The sequence below is a fragment of the Arachis ipaensis genome, chromosome B10, assembly GCF_059453495.1.
Source record: "Arachis ipaensis isolate K30076 ecotype BB chromosome B10, ASM5945349v1, whole genome shotgun sequence".
Taxonomy (NCBI): domain Eukaryota; kingdom Viridiplantae; phylum Streptophyta; class Magnoliopsida; order Fabales; family Fabaceae; genus Arachis; species Arachis ipaensis.
The window spans coordinates 61,764,298-61,781,246 of NC_142435.1; the positions used below are offsets into that span (position 1 = coordinate 61,764,298).

General features: G+C 36.4%; 1 protein-coding gene across 1 annotated transcript; it reads right to left on the minus strand.

Annotated features, from left to right (window-relative positions):
* Window positions 1-2,590: 2,590 nt before the first annotated feature.
* Window positions 2,591-4,628, minus strand: LOC107624000 (U-box domain-containing protein 26). The gene has a single exon (XM_016326427.3). The coding sequence runs from the start codon at window positions 4,124-4,126 to the stop codon at window positions 2,879-2,881; it is 1,248 nt and encodes a 415-aa protein (XP_016181913.1). The 5' UTR covers window positions 4,127-4,628; the 3' UTR covers window positions 2,591-2,878.
* Window positions 4,629-16,949: the final 12,321 nt, after the last annotated feature.

Genomic DNA, 16,949 nt, shown 5'->3' on the forward strand with positions numbered 1-16,949 from the left:
TTAACTTGTTAATAGTTGTTGGTTTATATATGTGGAGCGGTTTTGGGAATATTTGAATGGTCTTCTTCTTGTTATTTTATTTTATTTTAAATTTGTATTTAATTGTATGAAGCGTACTTGATCATAAGTTACTCGTTGATTTTGGTAGGTGGGTGGCTCATGCTACTTAAATAAAAAATCTATAGCATAGCGCATGAACAGTGGCAAAGCATCCACCGCTGCTCCTTGACTTTAATAGTTGCAATCGTGATGTCTGAAACAGCGAATTCTGATTATAAATTTGTATTTTTTTCTAATCACAGCCGATTTGAACTTGTCCAACATAACAGCCAATTATGAAGCGCACGTGTGTTTTTTAACTTAGTTACGTTATAAGTAATTTCAACAGTACAATGACAAAACTCGTGAGATATATCATATATGTATGCTGGAAAACTCTGTCATTTTACATTTTAGTATTATATTGATCAATAAAATTTATTCTTTTTTCTGTTAATACTTGATAACAAAAATATTTTTTCATAAATTTTAAATTTTAATAATATAAAAAATAAAATATATTTTTATTTCTAATATTTGTGACTTTTTTAATTTTTTAATATTTAGTTACATTTAATTATATTTTTAATATTTTTGATTTGTGTCAAAATTATCTTAAATATTAATTTTATATAAAATATTAGAAAGAAAATTTAAATTTTTTAAAAATATTTTGATATAAATTGAAAATATTAAAAACAAAATTAAATGAATAAAAAATATCAAAATAAAATTGGATAAAATTAAATATTAAAAATATTTTTAAAAAAATTTATAAACATTAGAAATAAAAAATATATTTTCTTATAGTATGAAAATAAAATATTTTCATAAAATACTGAATAATATTAATAAAAAATATTGACAATTTAATTTCTTTAGTAGTCGTGCCAAGCTGTCCATGGGGACGCGTGGAAAGTGACAACTCATATGAAGTGCGAAAAACCAATCCCCACTGATCACACGACTCGTATAAAAATCACACAAAGTGGAGGACCCCTACCAGAGAGTACTGCATTCAAAATTGGGAGAAATAAAACACTGAAATGCACTGTAGAAGCTAAGAACCGCTGAAAACAACAAAATAGCGCGGGCGAACAAACAGAAACAAAAACAGCCTCATTTGTGAAAAATCTATTTGACTTGCTTTTTATTAGAGATAGTCCAAAAGCAGCTAGACAGAGATGAATCAGGGGAATGAGATCCCACCCATATCCTAATTTTATGCACATTATTATACACCTATTATTATTGTATACGATCTCTGACTTGAAATTGCCGTTGCTGTTAATAAGTTACTAAGAAAGGTTCCCCCATCAATTCATTGCCTTAGGTGACGTGTTTCACCTTGTTGAGAACAATTGAGTGGTTGTCCCAAAATGGAGGAATCAAAGATAATTTAGATTTTAAAAAATTAATAAGAAAAGCTGAGAGGGTGACAGTAAAGGATGGGTCCCAAGATCTAAAAACCTGAGGTTGGAAGACAAATTGAATTCCCATCTGGCAGTGACCCTGGAGCCGAAACAAATGTTGGGTTCGACATGTGATGTGCTAAACAAAATACTAGTAATATGTATATGCCATAATAAATTAATAACTAATTTTTTTTATATCCGGACAACCTAATTGTAATTGAGGGTGAAAAGAACCAATTAGAATTGAAAAAGAAGTGAATACAAAAATTATTTCTCCTCACAAAATGATCGAGCAAGCATCTATGATGTATCCATGTAACGCAATGTAGCCATGTGATTCCATGGTGTTTGTTATTCCTACCAACATGTGACTGTCACCCCCTGTATTTATTTGTAAGCCACATAAGCCCTTTTCCCTCTCTTTCCCTATTCCATGGAGTGGGACCCTCTGGACCCCCACCATGTTCCCCTAACACTCACATGTGCCTTCCTTTACATTTTCCTTCATTTATTCATTCTTTACGTTCATTCATTCAAAGGGCTTTCAAACCCGTGCAACCCTGCAGTAGTAGTGCTGTTCTCCCTCTTTTGTTCTTTCCTCAAACACTTATCGCTCATAGACAGTCTCGTCGTGCTGTTCACCTACGTCCTAATAATACCAATTGCCCCATCACCATAGCTTTCCATTCCAAAATAAATCATGTCTCGACATTTTCTTGTACACATAGATCACAAACCGAAATTTGTCCCCCTTGACAGAATTTAAATTGTGATTAAGAGCTGTAAAGATTGTGTGATAACGGATTGGTATAACGGATTGAGATACAACATTCGAATTGATGAACAGTAGTGAGAAAGAGCAGCCATGGAAAGGAGTCCCCAACATGATGATTAATTCAAAATGATGTTCCTCGGAAGTCAAAAACACTAACATATGTGGAGCAATCAGAAACGTGTACTTCACCAAATGGCAGTGAATGTTCTTTCCAACCCAATAACCATACAAGATTCCCCACATGCAACCAATTTCACATATTACAAACAACAACATGCCACCGACCAATTCCATCCAAATTCAACTTCTTCAAAAAATTCCTATAATAAAATTACAAGAAAAAGAAAAGAGAAGAAAAGAATGGAAAAAACAAAAAAGTTAGCTCTATTTTCAATCTTGCAAAAATTACAACCTGTCGATGATTTTTGTTTTGTTCTTCACAATAATTCTTACATATACAGAGAGAAAAATAATACACAATTACAGTTCGATCTACTACAAATCTGAGAATTAATTCTAAGTTCCAACTTCAAAATTTATATGTCCATCTTTTTTTTTAAATAATCTAAATAATTTTTTTTAACTAACAAAAATTACAATTTTATGAGATTACAAAGAAAGAAAGAAAGAAGGAAGGAAAAGGCGTGTGTCAAAGTGGCACCACCAAAACCTGGCTGCATGCAAATTCGTCAGAATTTCCAATGGAATCTTGTGGCCACGAATCCCGAAGCAGCTTCAGCAACAGCTGCGCCTTCCTCTTCGCCCTCTCCGTGCAATCGCTTTGGACCAAAAGCAGAAGCTGAGTCAGCACACCCGCAGCCACCGCCTCTCTCTGGCACCGCTCCGATTCCGAGCACAGCGCCAGAAGCGCACCGGCGGCATACTCTGTTGCGCGCTCTGAGATCTTCAGTATTATCTTCACCAGCAGTGCCACCGTCAGCGCGTGTTCAGCGAACGCCGCGCAGCCTGCCGGAACTCTGCATAGGAGCTCCACCGTCGCAAGCGCTCTCTCAGCATCGCACTTCTCGAAATCGGCGAGTCTGTCGACGAGAACCTCCGGCGCACCCGCTGCCACCGCCTTGTGCCGGGTCTGCTTCACAAGACACAGCGCGAACAGCGCCTTGATCCCAATCTTGAGCGCGCGCGGGAACGATATCGGGTTCCGTAGCAAATCAATCACGCCATCGTAGATTTCGTCGACATTGCTGATCTGAGATCGGAGCTCAGGCAGCCGAGTCCCGGCGGCAACGATTTCGATCAACGCGGCCGAGTTAACACGGACCTCCATGGAACTATGAAACAAAAGCATTGACAGGTACCGGATCTTATCCAAATCAGATGCAACAAACTCGCATTCATTCTCGCCAAGCGAGAACATCACGAGAATCGCAAGCGCCTCATGGTTCATCTCGTCGGAACCGTTACATGAGAAAACGACAGTTAGTAAGATCTGAACGGCGCCGAGGGAAGCAATGAGAGAGCGATTCTTATCCGAGTCGCGGGCGAGTCCTCTGAGTCGGCGGAGCGAGTTGACCCGGAGCTGAGTCGGCGCGGAATCTGACGAAGCTTGGTTGAGCAAGGAGCGAACCATCGAAGGGTCTGCCGGCTGCTTCGGCGTCGGAATCCGCTCGACGCCAAAAGCACGGTTGGCGACGCACCATTCTTGGATTAGCCGTCGGAGTGTGTGGTTAGGGATTAGAGTGAAATCCGTTAGCGGTGCTCGTGTGACCGGACAGGTGGTGTTGCCGGTAGCCACCCATGACTCGATGCTTGGACGGTCGTAGGTCTGACCGGTGCAGACAGTGACCGGGTCTCGCATAAGCTCAAGCGAGATTGGGCACCTGAAGTGGTACGGAATCTGAACCCCCAAATCCAACGGTTCTAAACTGCCAGGCATCTCAATGAGAGAACGAGTTTATGTGTGTATTTCTTGTGTGGTATGGTTTTAAACAGTTTTAGGCTTTAGGTGTACGAACGAGGGAGGGAGAAGAGAATAATAATAATTAGAAAAAATAAAAATAATTGAATATAACGAGTGAGAGGAGAATAATGCTAAATGGGAAGGGTCTGCAAATTCTCTATAGCTAAGTTACGGTTTGCTTTCTCTTATATGAGATGGAACAGAGGAACATGCCCAACAGAGAGGGGAGAGAGTAGAAGTGAGAGAGAGAGAGAGAGAGAGAGAGAGAGGGCCCAGTACTCGCTTCTCTCCTCTCTGCTCCTTATCTGACTCGGTTTTTCTACCACACGTGTGGCGGCATCTATCTCATCTTAGACTAAACTTGGAATCTAACCCTGGTTGGGAAATGCCATCACTGTGAGACAAGGGAATGGTCAAACCTAATGGTCCCACTATTACTGCTTATGATCTTACTCCTGTGAACATCATATTCACTAATTGCGTCCTCCATTTGCTTTTTTAATAAATATACTACTGTTTGTTGTTATTTGTTAATCTTATTTATTATTATTACACATCGCCCCCTCTTTCTTTTTTTATTTTCTTTTCTGTTTTGCGTGACTTTGGTCTTATTTGCATTCACGGGCTCTTTTCCTTTGCTTTCCATTTGTTCCTTCTCTTTTTTATTTTGATTTCTTGTTGACCCTACTACAATCGAAGGGAAATAAGCTTTACACTGTTCTATTGCAACTTGTGTGTGTTTTTCTCATGACCGGAATATGTTATGTATAGGGAGGGATCAATGTATATGATTACATGATGGTTCATTGCATCCATCAAAAACAAAAAGGTTTTGACGACGGAAATAGTGTCTGTTTAATTTTGTATTGATAATCATCTTGTAAAAGCTCTTTACCATGGAAAATAAAAAGAAAATGAACCTTTTTTTCTAAAAGTATTAATCCGTTTCGAAGGATATGGAAACAGCATCCATGCTTCTGTTGAAAAGAAACAACGTAACAATATCAATTGGACGTCATGCATGACAATTAAACCAATTAGATTTAAGGGTTTTTTTTTTTTTTTTTTAAATAAAATTAGAGAATAATGAAAAGAATATATATATGTTCCGGACCTGTTGTTTGGAGCCCCAAACCGTCCAACAACGCTTCGGTTTTTAAGGTCAAGTAAATTTTACGGTTTAAATTGGTTAAAAATCAGGAATTATTACTAGCATTCAAATTCAAATATCTATCTTATCTTAGCTAAACAAATAAGATAAGATAACAAGATAAACTATATAAAGGGAGTCAAAACTCTTTTCGGTACATTACACATTCCTAACCCATATCTATGTCACTTACACTCATCACCTCCTTTACTGAACTAAGTTCTCCAACCCTTTATACAAGAACAAAGAGATCTTCACTCTTTTCTCCAAAAGCAAGAAGAAGAGTAAAGGGGATTAGAAACCATGGTGGCTGCTACCATGGTCGAAGCTATGAACCGCTTAGTTTCATTGTGCTAATGAAATCAAGACACTCTCATTGACGAATATGGAGATTCAAATTAGGAGAGTAGTGAGAAAGATAACTTGGAGCTTTAAGAAGAAGAAAAGGAGTTGAAGCAAGAATCACAATAAAAGGAGAAAGTTGACACAATTGAACCGGAATAAGTGGTTGGAGAATTGAGGAAAATTGATTAGGAAGTGGATTCCATTATTAATGATTTTTTGTCCACAGTGACCAATTCCCTCAATGATCTTGTTGAGCCTTCCCCCATTGAATTCGAAATGGGTGTTGACATAGATTTTACGCAACCTCTGAGGTATGACTTGAGTGATGGGGAAGAGCTAGAAGAAGTTGGTAAGAAAGTAATTAAATATGAAGAACCATGTCAAGAAATGGAAATGGAAGATGCTTACCAAGAGGTGGAGGTAATCAAAGAAGAGCACAAGGGAGTGAAACTTGCAAGACCGTTGAAGACATCTCTTTCTAAGTCACCATCATCCATTACATTATTCAAGTGGGTAAAATTCATATCCTTTAGCTTTCTTATTCCAGTTGAATATGGGTTGCTTGAGACGGATTCTCAACTTAGAGCTCTTTGTGGATTCAAGAGTGAAAGAGAGATGGTTAGTGGTAGGAAATACCATTTTAGGTTTATTGTGGTGGCATCTTCGAGGTTCAATTGCAACGGTTGGAGTAGTGCTCAGTTGACTGGGTCTAGGAGAGTGCTTGGGTATCCAAATGAAAATTCTGGATGCTTACCACCTAGATGAAATTTTGAAAATCAACTAGAAGATGGGTGTAGGAACAAGATTTGGGATACTGGCATACATGAGGATCAATTTTGGGAGTTCCTAGCTTGTTTGGAACTTCATCAAAGCTTGGTGCAATTAACTTGGAACTTTCACTACAAGAAAAACACCCATTCAGGTACACTTGAAAAGTGTAGCCAAAAGTGAAAAAAATGATGCCTTAGGCTACGGCTACGCTTTTTGGGCTACGGCTACGCTTTTTGGGGTGATTCCTATTCGGCCGTTGCCTATTCTCAAAGGCTACGCTTTTCTGCACCAAAGGCTACGCTTTTGACGTTTGGGAATAGGCTACGCTTTTCAAGTGATGCTATCCAGGACCAAAGGCTACGCTTTTCAGCTTTCATTTTTCCAGAATAGGCTACGCTTTTCAATGCTACTGCATCACTTGTAAAGTGTAGCCACATTGTATACCATAGCTACTTTTTATAAGCGTAGCCTTAGATCCCTCTTTTTTTTTTTGTATACTATAGCTACTGTATATAAGTGTAGCCTTAGGTCCCTCATTTTTATTATATATATATATATATATATATATATATATTCTAATAATTTTTTTTCTAAAACCTAATATTTAGTAATATGATTATATATATAAATCTATTTTTTTTACTTAAATTAGTTAAAAATTATAAAATAAAAATAAATACATAATAATACCATACAATATTCTTTAAATAATAAAAATTATCCAATAACAAAATATATTTATAATGAACTAAAAATATTGGGATGATCATAAATGAATATTCATACATCTCACACTAAATTAAACATACCCATATCAAAATATACATTAGACCACTTAGAATTTACTACTAATAAACTATAAAAAACCAAAATATTGTATCCTACATAAGTATCTTCTAATAAAAGTTATTAACCTTCTGATAGAAGAGAAAAAAAATCTTGTTCTTTAAATATCTTGTTCGACGGAAGATCGTATTTGGGAGATTTCTGGTTCTTCATCTGCCTCAAATCTTGTTCTGTAGGTTCTGGCAACTACAAAAGAAAAAAATCAAAATTATATAACACTTACTAAACCCCTTAAGGCTTAAATTTGAAAGCATACATAGCACAAAAATGGAAAAAAATAAAATTCACAAACAAAATCAGAAACAAGGTAAAGAAGTGTATATCATACCAATTCAATGTGACCCTGAGGAAAATAGAAAACTCTGTCTTGAACACAAGGAACATCCATTAATGGCCTTGCACAGCCTCTATATCTCTTTAAACAAATCATCACCAGCCCCATCTGCCACAAAACAAAACACAAACATGTTGGAAACTTTGCATGGTTTTTTTCAGACCAAAAGTTGGAAACTTTTTTCTCTCATTTTTGCATTAAGCTCTTCCTTAGTAACCTCCATGTTCACAAGGCAAAAAGGGTCATTCACTTCATATTGAAAAATTAAAAGAAAACATTAAAAATGAAAGGTTCCAACAATATTAGTCAATTGCTAAAAGAACACAGACATTACTCTTTTTCAGCTCAACACTCACATTAACCAAACATGGTAACAACAAAACCACATGAAAATAAATAAATAAGTGGGAGATATTGAGCAGAGGAAGAGATATTATTAGATCTATTAAGACTTAAAAGAGTCAACTATCTAAGGTAAAGAGTCAACCATAGTCTCTTGAAACTCAGCTCCAAGATAGCCACTAGAAACATGGAACCAGTTATCCAATAACAAGTAGTTTGCCACAGTACCAGAAATATATAGATAATAATAAGAGACAATCAAGAAGACATGAAAGGAGAGAATGAAGGGCACAGACCTCATTTTGGATCCTGTTGCATAAAGATTCAACCAATTGATTTCTGTCAATCCCATATCAACCACTTCCTGAAGAAGCTCTTCGTCAATCTGCAAAACCATGATATTGATGGATTTTGTAAGTGAATAAGTGTGAGTATCAAAATTGTTTAAGGTGGAGTTAATGTCAAAAATAAAAACCGGGCAAATTGATAAACATAAGGACACTATTCTATTCTTTATCAGAAGGTAAGATAAAGAACAAATATGTTCCTTTTGCTTCACTCAAATTTTAACTCCAGTTGGCACAGTCTTAGAGAAAGAACAAACTTTGAAATGCTGAATTCAATGATAGGAATATTTAGGAACATGAAGCTCAATAGTTGACAATAGTTGATAAATTGCCATGAGCCACGAAAATATTGCAGCATATATAATCCACATGCAACAAAAATAATTAACATGAAATCAGTAAACTACTCTAGACAAATGAATAATAGTCCCCATTAGTACTTGATTTTTGTTTATTAGAACATTACCATTTACCACTACAAAGTAAACTGCTGATTAAGAAAGCAACAATCATTCACATACAGATCCAAGAATCAAGCAGCTGACTGGTCAATAAATATATTATGTAGCCTAACTTATTTGAGAATAAACATACTCAATGGAAAGGTTTCTGCCATTTAATCACCAAATATAGCTAAAATCAATATCTAACTATTCTAACCCTTACCTCTTTGTTGATCAAATACACAAGACTTGTCCCTGTTTTTCTCTTGAGCCCAAACCTTAACCGTTCCAAGAACCAGAATTTTGGTTACATTTTACAAGGCCATTCGACCAAATTAAACACAGAGGAGAGAAAATCACTCACCTCTCTTTGCTTGTGGTGGTAGTTGTGTTAAAAGAAATTGAATAAACTGAAAAAAATAGAGCAAGAGAATTATCAGAATTTTGAATTAGAGGAGAAAAGAAAGAAGATGAAGTCGCTGTCCTCACCTAGCAAAGAAACTCAAAGAACAGTTGGGTGAGTGGAACGCAGCTCCCTCTTAAGCTTCAGTCAGCTCCCTCCTGACTTTGAACGAGGTTTACTTGCACTTGCTAGCGGGTTATCACCTATAATTAGCAATTTAGCACATCAGTGAAGCTCATAAAACCACACAAGCAACATTGTCAAAATACAATTTTGTATAATTGATTTTAGGTATAATTAATTCTAACATAACTGGTTTTTATGTCTGCTACTTCCTCTCAATGTAATTCTAACACAGTAAAAATTTTCACTTCGATCCCAATTGATTCTAGAGACAAGAATTTGATTCTAGTTGAGAAAAATCAAACATAGATTAAAAAGGAGGTTCCAATTTCTAAACATGTAAGTATAGCCAATCAGATAAGAGGAAGTTCTAACTTTTGCAATCCATTATCCATATATGTATCCAAAGATGATATCACCCGAGGAAGTTGCTCTAAAATCTGCAATTTGAAAAGTAAAACAACCAGCATTACACACACTAGAAACTTGTTTTTGCAATCATCCACTACCCTGCATCAGATAAAAGTGTGCACCTGCTCTGTATTCTTCATAGTAGAAACCTTTGCCATAAGGTTCTTGAGAAGCTTAGTGAGTTTGGCCTACAAGTGATCGAATCACAGTAATAACAAGTTAACTATAATAATTAAAAAAGAAAACTCAAGTAATAACAACATAAATTAGAGATGTAAGATTCTACTTGAAAGGGTACCAACAATTTTCAATCAATCCCACTTGAAAGACACAAGATTATGCAAAACCACTATTTTTCAATATGTATATTTATAAACCAATTTGCAGAAACTGGTTTCACATTCTAATGCGAAAGAAACCAAATTTACTCACAGAAATTAATTTTCATGAATTGAAATTTAAAAGACTAAACTGAATCATAGGTAAAATCTGAGAAAGCAAACATAAAGTACTAAAAAAAATGACTAAAAGGAATACTCCTATTATTACTAATTAAAAAGGCCCCAAAGTTTGATTTAGTGGCTTTATTAGTTCACTGAGGAATTTTCTTCACTCTTGCACACCAAGAGCCTGGCTGTTCTTAATAAACAGGTAGGTAAATGAGCATTGGAATTTAGAATCGGTAGCAGCAAGTCTTATGAATGAATCTGAGATTTGATATTATAATTTTTAATTATAGTTGATAAGAAGAAAGATGGTTAAAAGTGCCAAAAAAAGCATAAAGCAGAAAGCCAGCAAATCAGAAATCTATGGCAATCTGCAGGCTGTGTTTATAGAAATGGATAGCACTCAAGATATAAGCATAAGCCTTCAAACTTTGTCCCAATTGAAGAATAGCTAAGTTTATATTATTCATCTTGAATTGTGATTTTTCACAAAATCATTCAGTGGTGAAAGAACTAGCTGAATTAAATAAATCATAAACTCACCCAGATTTATGAACTTGAAATAAATAAATCAAACTAGACATAATAAATAAATTAATAACAGTGACAAGCATACGCAAACCCAGATTTTCTTTGCTTGTGGAAAATTGTTAGTAGCATTGCATATAATATAGGTCACTAGAATTGATATGATCCTTTGAAAAATCACTAAGAAAAATCACTGTAAGGACACTATTCTATTCTTTATCAGAAGGTTAAACAACGCAGCTTCATTAACAAATAATCTAACAATACTCATTAATCTCTTAAACCACGCAGCTTCATCAATTCATAAAACCCCCAAATTAAAACCAATATTTCACAGATTAAAACCCCCAAATTAAAACCCCTAAAATCGGAACCCTAAACCTCTGAAATTTCAGAACCAAATAGAAATCAATACATACATAATCAACACGGAGATGACGATGATGAAAAGCACGAAGATGACGATGGTGAGGGCGGCGCAGCGATGATTTGTGCAGAACAGCGAAGAAGAGTGATGGTCTGTGCAGTGGTGACAATGGCAAAGGTGACAAGCGACGATGGTGAACGGTGAGTGGTGACTGGCGGTGAGTGGTTACTGGGTGGCGACGGTCAACAGCGACGGTAAGAATGGCGAAGGTGAGAGTTGTGCGCGACAGGGTTGGCGAAGGTAAGGGCGGCGCAGCGACGAGATGACGATGGTAAGGGCGGCGCAGCGACGAGGAGGAGGGCAAAGAGAAGCGACGGTGAGTGGTGAGTGAGAGGGTTTCTATAGCGAGAGTGTTTCTTCGATAGTGAGCTTTGGAGGGTTCTGAAAGGGGATTGAGATGAAGGCTAAGTCTGGGTTTTGAATTTGGAGGGACAAAAATTTCATTAAGTGTGTGAGTTTTTCTTTCGAAAACTGAGGAAAAAAATTTATTAAGTGTCAAATTTTTTGCTCTAGATACATTAGGCATCACTTTTGAAGTGCACCCAAAACTTAATAAATAGGCTACTCTTTAAAAGCGTTTCCTTAGATACAAAAAGTGGACCCATAAATATTAACATACGGCTACACTTTTTAAGTGATTTCTATAATACCTAAGGCTACACTTTTTAAATGATGCCAAAATTGTGTTTCCTTTTCTCTTATAAAAAGGCATCACTGAAAAAAGCGTAGCCTATTCTATGAATAGGCTACGCTTTTTAAATGTAGCTTAAAAAAGTGTGGCTGAATGGGTATTTTTCTTGTAGTGTTTGGAGCATATTGGAATTCCAAGAATTGGTGGAAGTTCAAGGATGAGTTCAAACATAAGCCACCATGATAAGGAGCTCGCCAAATGTCCAACGTAAGAACTATAACTAAAAGTCCATTTTCTCTTTTGTATATATTTAGTGAATAAGATGAATTTTCATTTCTAGTTAGGTTTGTTTAGTTTAATTGGTAGTTTATCTTGTTTAATAAGGTTTGGCATTGGTTTGGTATCTTGTTTAAAAAGAGCACCGTTTGTGCGTACGCATTGGTCATGCGTACGCACAACCCCCAACTCTTGCCAAAGTCACGTATGCAACCAAGTCATGTGTACTCGACATGAAAGGCCAGTAAGCATAGTACATGTCGCGTGCATGGTACTTACGTACGCACTCTTGTTAAAAAAAAAACATTTGTGCGTACGCATGCCTCATGCATACACATGATCTACAAAGTTTGCCAATCTCGCGTATAATGCGTGAGCATCATATTCCCTTTTTCTTACTATTTTCCAGTTATTTTTAGTTAGATTTTACTTTGTTTTACATAATTTTAGTGCAAATATCTCCTTTGGATGCTACTTTGAGTTGTTTTAATGTTTTTATGATTTTAGGTGAAATTCGGAGCGATTTGGCGGAGTTTGGAGCTAAAAAGAAGAAACTTGCAGCACCCTCCCTGGGCGCTAAACACCCAACTGGTTTTTGAAAGAAGGACTCAAAGAGAATGCTTGAGGATGTGATAAACCCATATTTAATGATATATTTTGTGCTTAATCTGAGTGATTTATTCAATCCTTCACCCACTTATTCATATTAATTGCATGGTTTTACTTTCCCTTCCTTATTATGTGATGTATGTGAAAAACATGTTTCCTATGCTTTAAAATTAATTATTTTAATTACCTTTATTTCCATTCGATGCCGTGATTAGTGTGTTGAGTAGTTTCAAATCTTTTAAGGCAGGAATGACTTAAAGGATGGAAAGGAAACATACAAAAATGGAAGGAAAGCATAAAACAAAGTTTGTGAAGAAACTGGCATCCACGCGATCGCATGGGCGACGCGGACGCATGCCAAGTGCGAAGAAGCAGCAACGCGGCCGCATGACTGACGCGACCGCGTGCCCTAAGCAGAACACATATGACGCGGTCGCATGAGTGACGCGACCGTGTGATAAGGAAAACTCTGAATGAAGTGACCGCGTGACCCACGCGGACGCGTGACAGAGGCCACGCACCAGAAATTGCAGAAAATGCTCCCAGCAAATTTTAAAGTCCTTTTTGGCCCAAATCCAAGTCCAGAAGGCATAGACCAGAGGTTATGAAGTGAGGGAATGCATCCATTCAAGAGAGAGACGACTTTTAGTTAGTTTTCATGATTTAGATTTAGTTTTGAGAGGGAGATTCTCTCCTCTCTCTTAGGATTAGGATTTAGGATTTCTCTTAGTTTTAGGAGTGACTCTCGATCCCAGGTTCAATGTTCTTTTACTTTATATTTATCTCTTACTTTCAGATACTTTAATGCTTATATTAGTTATGTTGCCTATTTGGCTTATGCTACATTCATGTTACATATTACTCTTTTGAATTAATGTTATTTGAGGTATTTCAGTTTAATATTGCTTTCTCTTATTTACGTTATTGCTATTCCCATCTGAAGAAATTTTTTATTCCAGTAGATTTACTTTCCTCCCTTTTGGTCTTGGTTAAGAAATCAGTAATTCAGGAGTTATCAAACTCAAACATGAATGGTAATTGTTATCTTTGTTAATTGAATTGAACTTCAATAATCCCAATCTTTCCTTAGGAAATAAATAGGATGTGAAGATCAACCAATTAATCCCTTGACCTTCCTTTATCTTAGTAGAGGTTAACAAAGTGGAATTAAGATTCAATTCTCATCATCATTGATAAGGATAGCTAGCATAGGACCTCTAATTTCTCATACCTTGCCAAAAGTTTATTTACAGTCATTTATTTATTTTACTTGCCATTTAAATTACTTGTTCTTCATTTACTTTGATTGCTAATTAAACCATTCGCTCCTCATTCTCAAAACCCCAATTTACAATCTCCATAACCAATAATAAGAACATACTTCCCTGCAGTTCCTTGAGAAGACGACCCGAGGTTTGAATACTTCGGTTATCAATTTATTTAGGGGTTTGTTACTTGTGACAACCAAAATGTTTGCATGAAAGGAATTTTGAAGGTTTAGAAACTATACTTGCAATGAGGATTTATCCCCAAATTTCTAGACCACGCAAAAGTTCTCTCATCAAAATGGCGCCGTTGCCGGGGAACTGCAATCGTGTGCCTTATTATTGGTTATTGTAAATATTTTTTTTACTTGTTTATTTGTTTTTATTTTCCCCTCTTTATTTCTTTTAGCTACTATGAATTCTCACCCCTTTTGCTTTGAGTTTGGTTCTAATGTTATTGAAAGGAATGAAAGTTATAACATGAATATGCATCAAGGTCAGAGCAATCAAAGATGGATGGAGCCAAGAGGATCCGATCAACCCTTTAGGCAACAACACCCTCCAAGATATCATGGACAAAGACCATTCCACAATGCATACCAAGCAAATAGACATGGTGGACAACCTTGTAATTACCAACAAGCCCCACCATGTGCTTATAGACCATCCTCTCAACATAACTTCGAACCACCACACTCACAAGCTCTTTTTCACCATTCACCACTATATGATCCTCATTTACCCCTGTTCCAATCCAATCACTCCCAAACACCACCACTTCCCCCTGTGCCATATCCAAATCTATCACCCTGAGAATCAGAGGTTCGCCTCAAGGAAACAGTAAATCGACTTCAAACAACCCTTCATCAACTGGAGCAAGCAGTAAGTCAATTATCTTCTAAACGTTCGAACATTCAAGGGCATCCCACAGCCCCATGTGGACAATCTAACGAAGAGCATAGTATGAAGGAGATACTAGAAACTCCAGTAGACAAGACAGAGCATGGCTTCGTACTAGAACAAGTAGAGGAAGCTGTCATTATTGAAGAAGAAGAGTTGGTTGAAGACTTAGGAGACGCTGAACCTCCACGGGAATCCAAAGTTGTGGAGTGATGAGACACAGAAGTTGGTGAATTAAAAATTATTAAAATAGTTACGTTGCAAGTATAGTTCTTAACTCACCGAAAATCTGCCTATCAATTTAAAAATATGTCACAGAGAGTTTAAATTAAAAATTACTGGGAGTTTAAGTCCCAGGTCGTCTCCCAACGAGTTGCAGAAAAGTGTGCTATTTTATTAATCAGATGTTCCAAGAAGTTGAGTTAAGTAGGTGGAAAATTAAATTGAGAAAATTCAAATAATATGAATAAAACCCTTGACTGGGAGTTGATTAGTTGGAATCTCTATTATTGATGGGATGATTTCAAGATTAATTTATAATTAATGGTTGTTCTGTTTAGTTATCCTTTACTAGGTAAAGGAAAGTCAAACAAGTTGGAATGCTAGATCTGTTCACGAGTTGCAACCCACTTAGTTCAAAGGGATTGGTGTTAGTGATTAGATAACAATCCAACAGTTAACCCAATTACAAATTTTCTTTCAATCCTTCCAACTCAAGAGTTCCTTTCAATCAACTCCCCATCAAGTGAGGGAACTACTCACTCATTGTAAATAATAAATCCATAACACATGAAAGGGAATTAAAAGAAGACATGATTATTGGAATGGAAAATAAATTAAAATGGAAGAAATAATCCTTGTACTAAATAATCATGAAAGTATTCAAATGACAAAATTGAACAAAGCAAAGAACATGGAAGAATAAAACCAAGTTAAGAGAACGAACTAGAATGACGAAGTCTTGATGAGGAAATAACTCTTCTCAATGTTCCAATGCTAAGACCAATTGAAAATTAAAATTCTTAAACCTAGAGAAAGAAACCTAAAGGAGTAAAACTAGATCTAAAACTTAAAACTGTGTAGAATGAATGTTGTCTTTTGTTTCTGCATATTCTCTGGCTCTAGTCTGCTGTTCCGGGCCGAAAACTGGGTCGAAATAAGGTCCAAAATCGCCCCCAGTGAATTCTGCAGATTATGCAGATCGCACATGTCACGCGATCGCGTCATCCATGCGGACGCGTCATTCGCATTTTTCCTTGCCACGCGTTCGCGTCGTCCACGCTACCGCGTCGCTTTAGCTTTTCCAATCCGCGCGGCCGCGTAAGCCATGCGGCCGCGTCACTGCGATTTGCTCTCCTTCGCGCGGTCGCGTGAGCCATGCGACCGCGTCACTTCTCGCTGGTTATCTCCTCAATTTCTTGTGTTCCTTCCATTTTTGCTAGCTTCCTTTCCAATCTCCAACTCGTTCATGCCCTATAAAGTCTGAAACACTCAACACACAGATCACGACATCGAATGGAATAAAGGAGAATTAAAATTACATAATTAAAGTCTCTAGGAAGCAGTTTTCAAACATGTTATAAATTCAGGAAGGAATTATAATTTCATGCTAATTTAATGAATAAGTGGGTAAGGATCATGATAAAACCACACAATTAAACACAATATAAACCATAAAATAGTGGTTTATCAACCTCCCCACACTTAAACATTAGCATGTCCTCATGCTTAATTGAAGGAGATAAGGAAATAAGTAGGAACATGTAGAAATTCATGAAATGCAATGCAAGCCTATATATATAAATAAATGCAACTATATGATTCTTGCCCACTTGATCAAAAGTAAATAAGCTCTTCAAAATAATTACAAATCAAATTCCACTAATTCTATAATTATACAATAAAACAGATAAAAGTGCAAGAAGATAGCTCATGAAAGCAGAGAACATGAAAATTCAAGCATTGAACCCTCACTGATAATGTATGTACGCTCTAATCTCTAGTGTATAGGGTAATCACTCTATCCTTCTCTAATCATGCTTTCTAACTTTTGTTTTTCTCCTAACCAATCAACAACAGTTAATATACCAATGCAAACATCATGAGGTATTTTCAAGGTTGTAATGGGGCTAAGGTACAGGTAGGGGTATACATTTGGTCAAGTGAGCTAATAAATTGAATCTTTAATTAACCCAAATTTCA

Coding starts and splice junctions, on each gene's coding strand:
- LOC107624000 (XM_016326427.3), bottom strand. CDS start 4,126: ATGCCTGGCAGTTTAGAACCGTTGGATTTGGGGGTTCAGATTCCGTAC.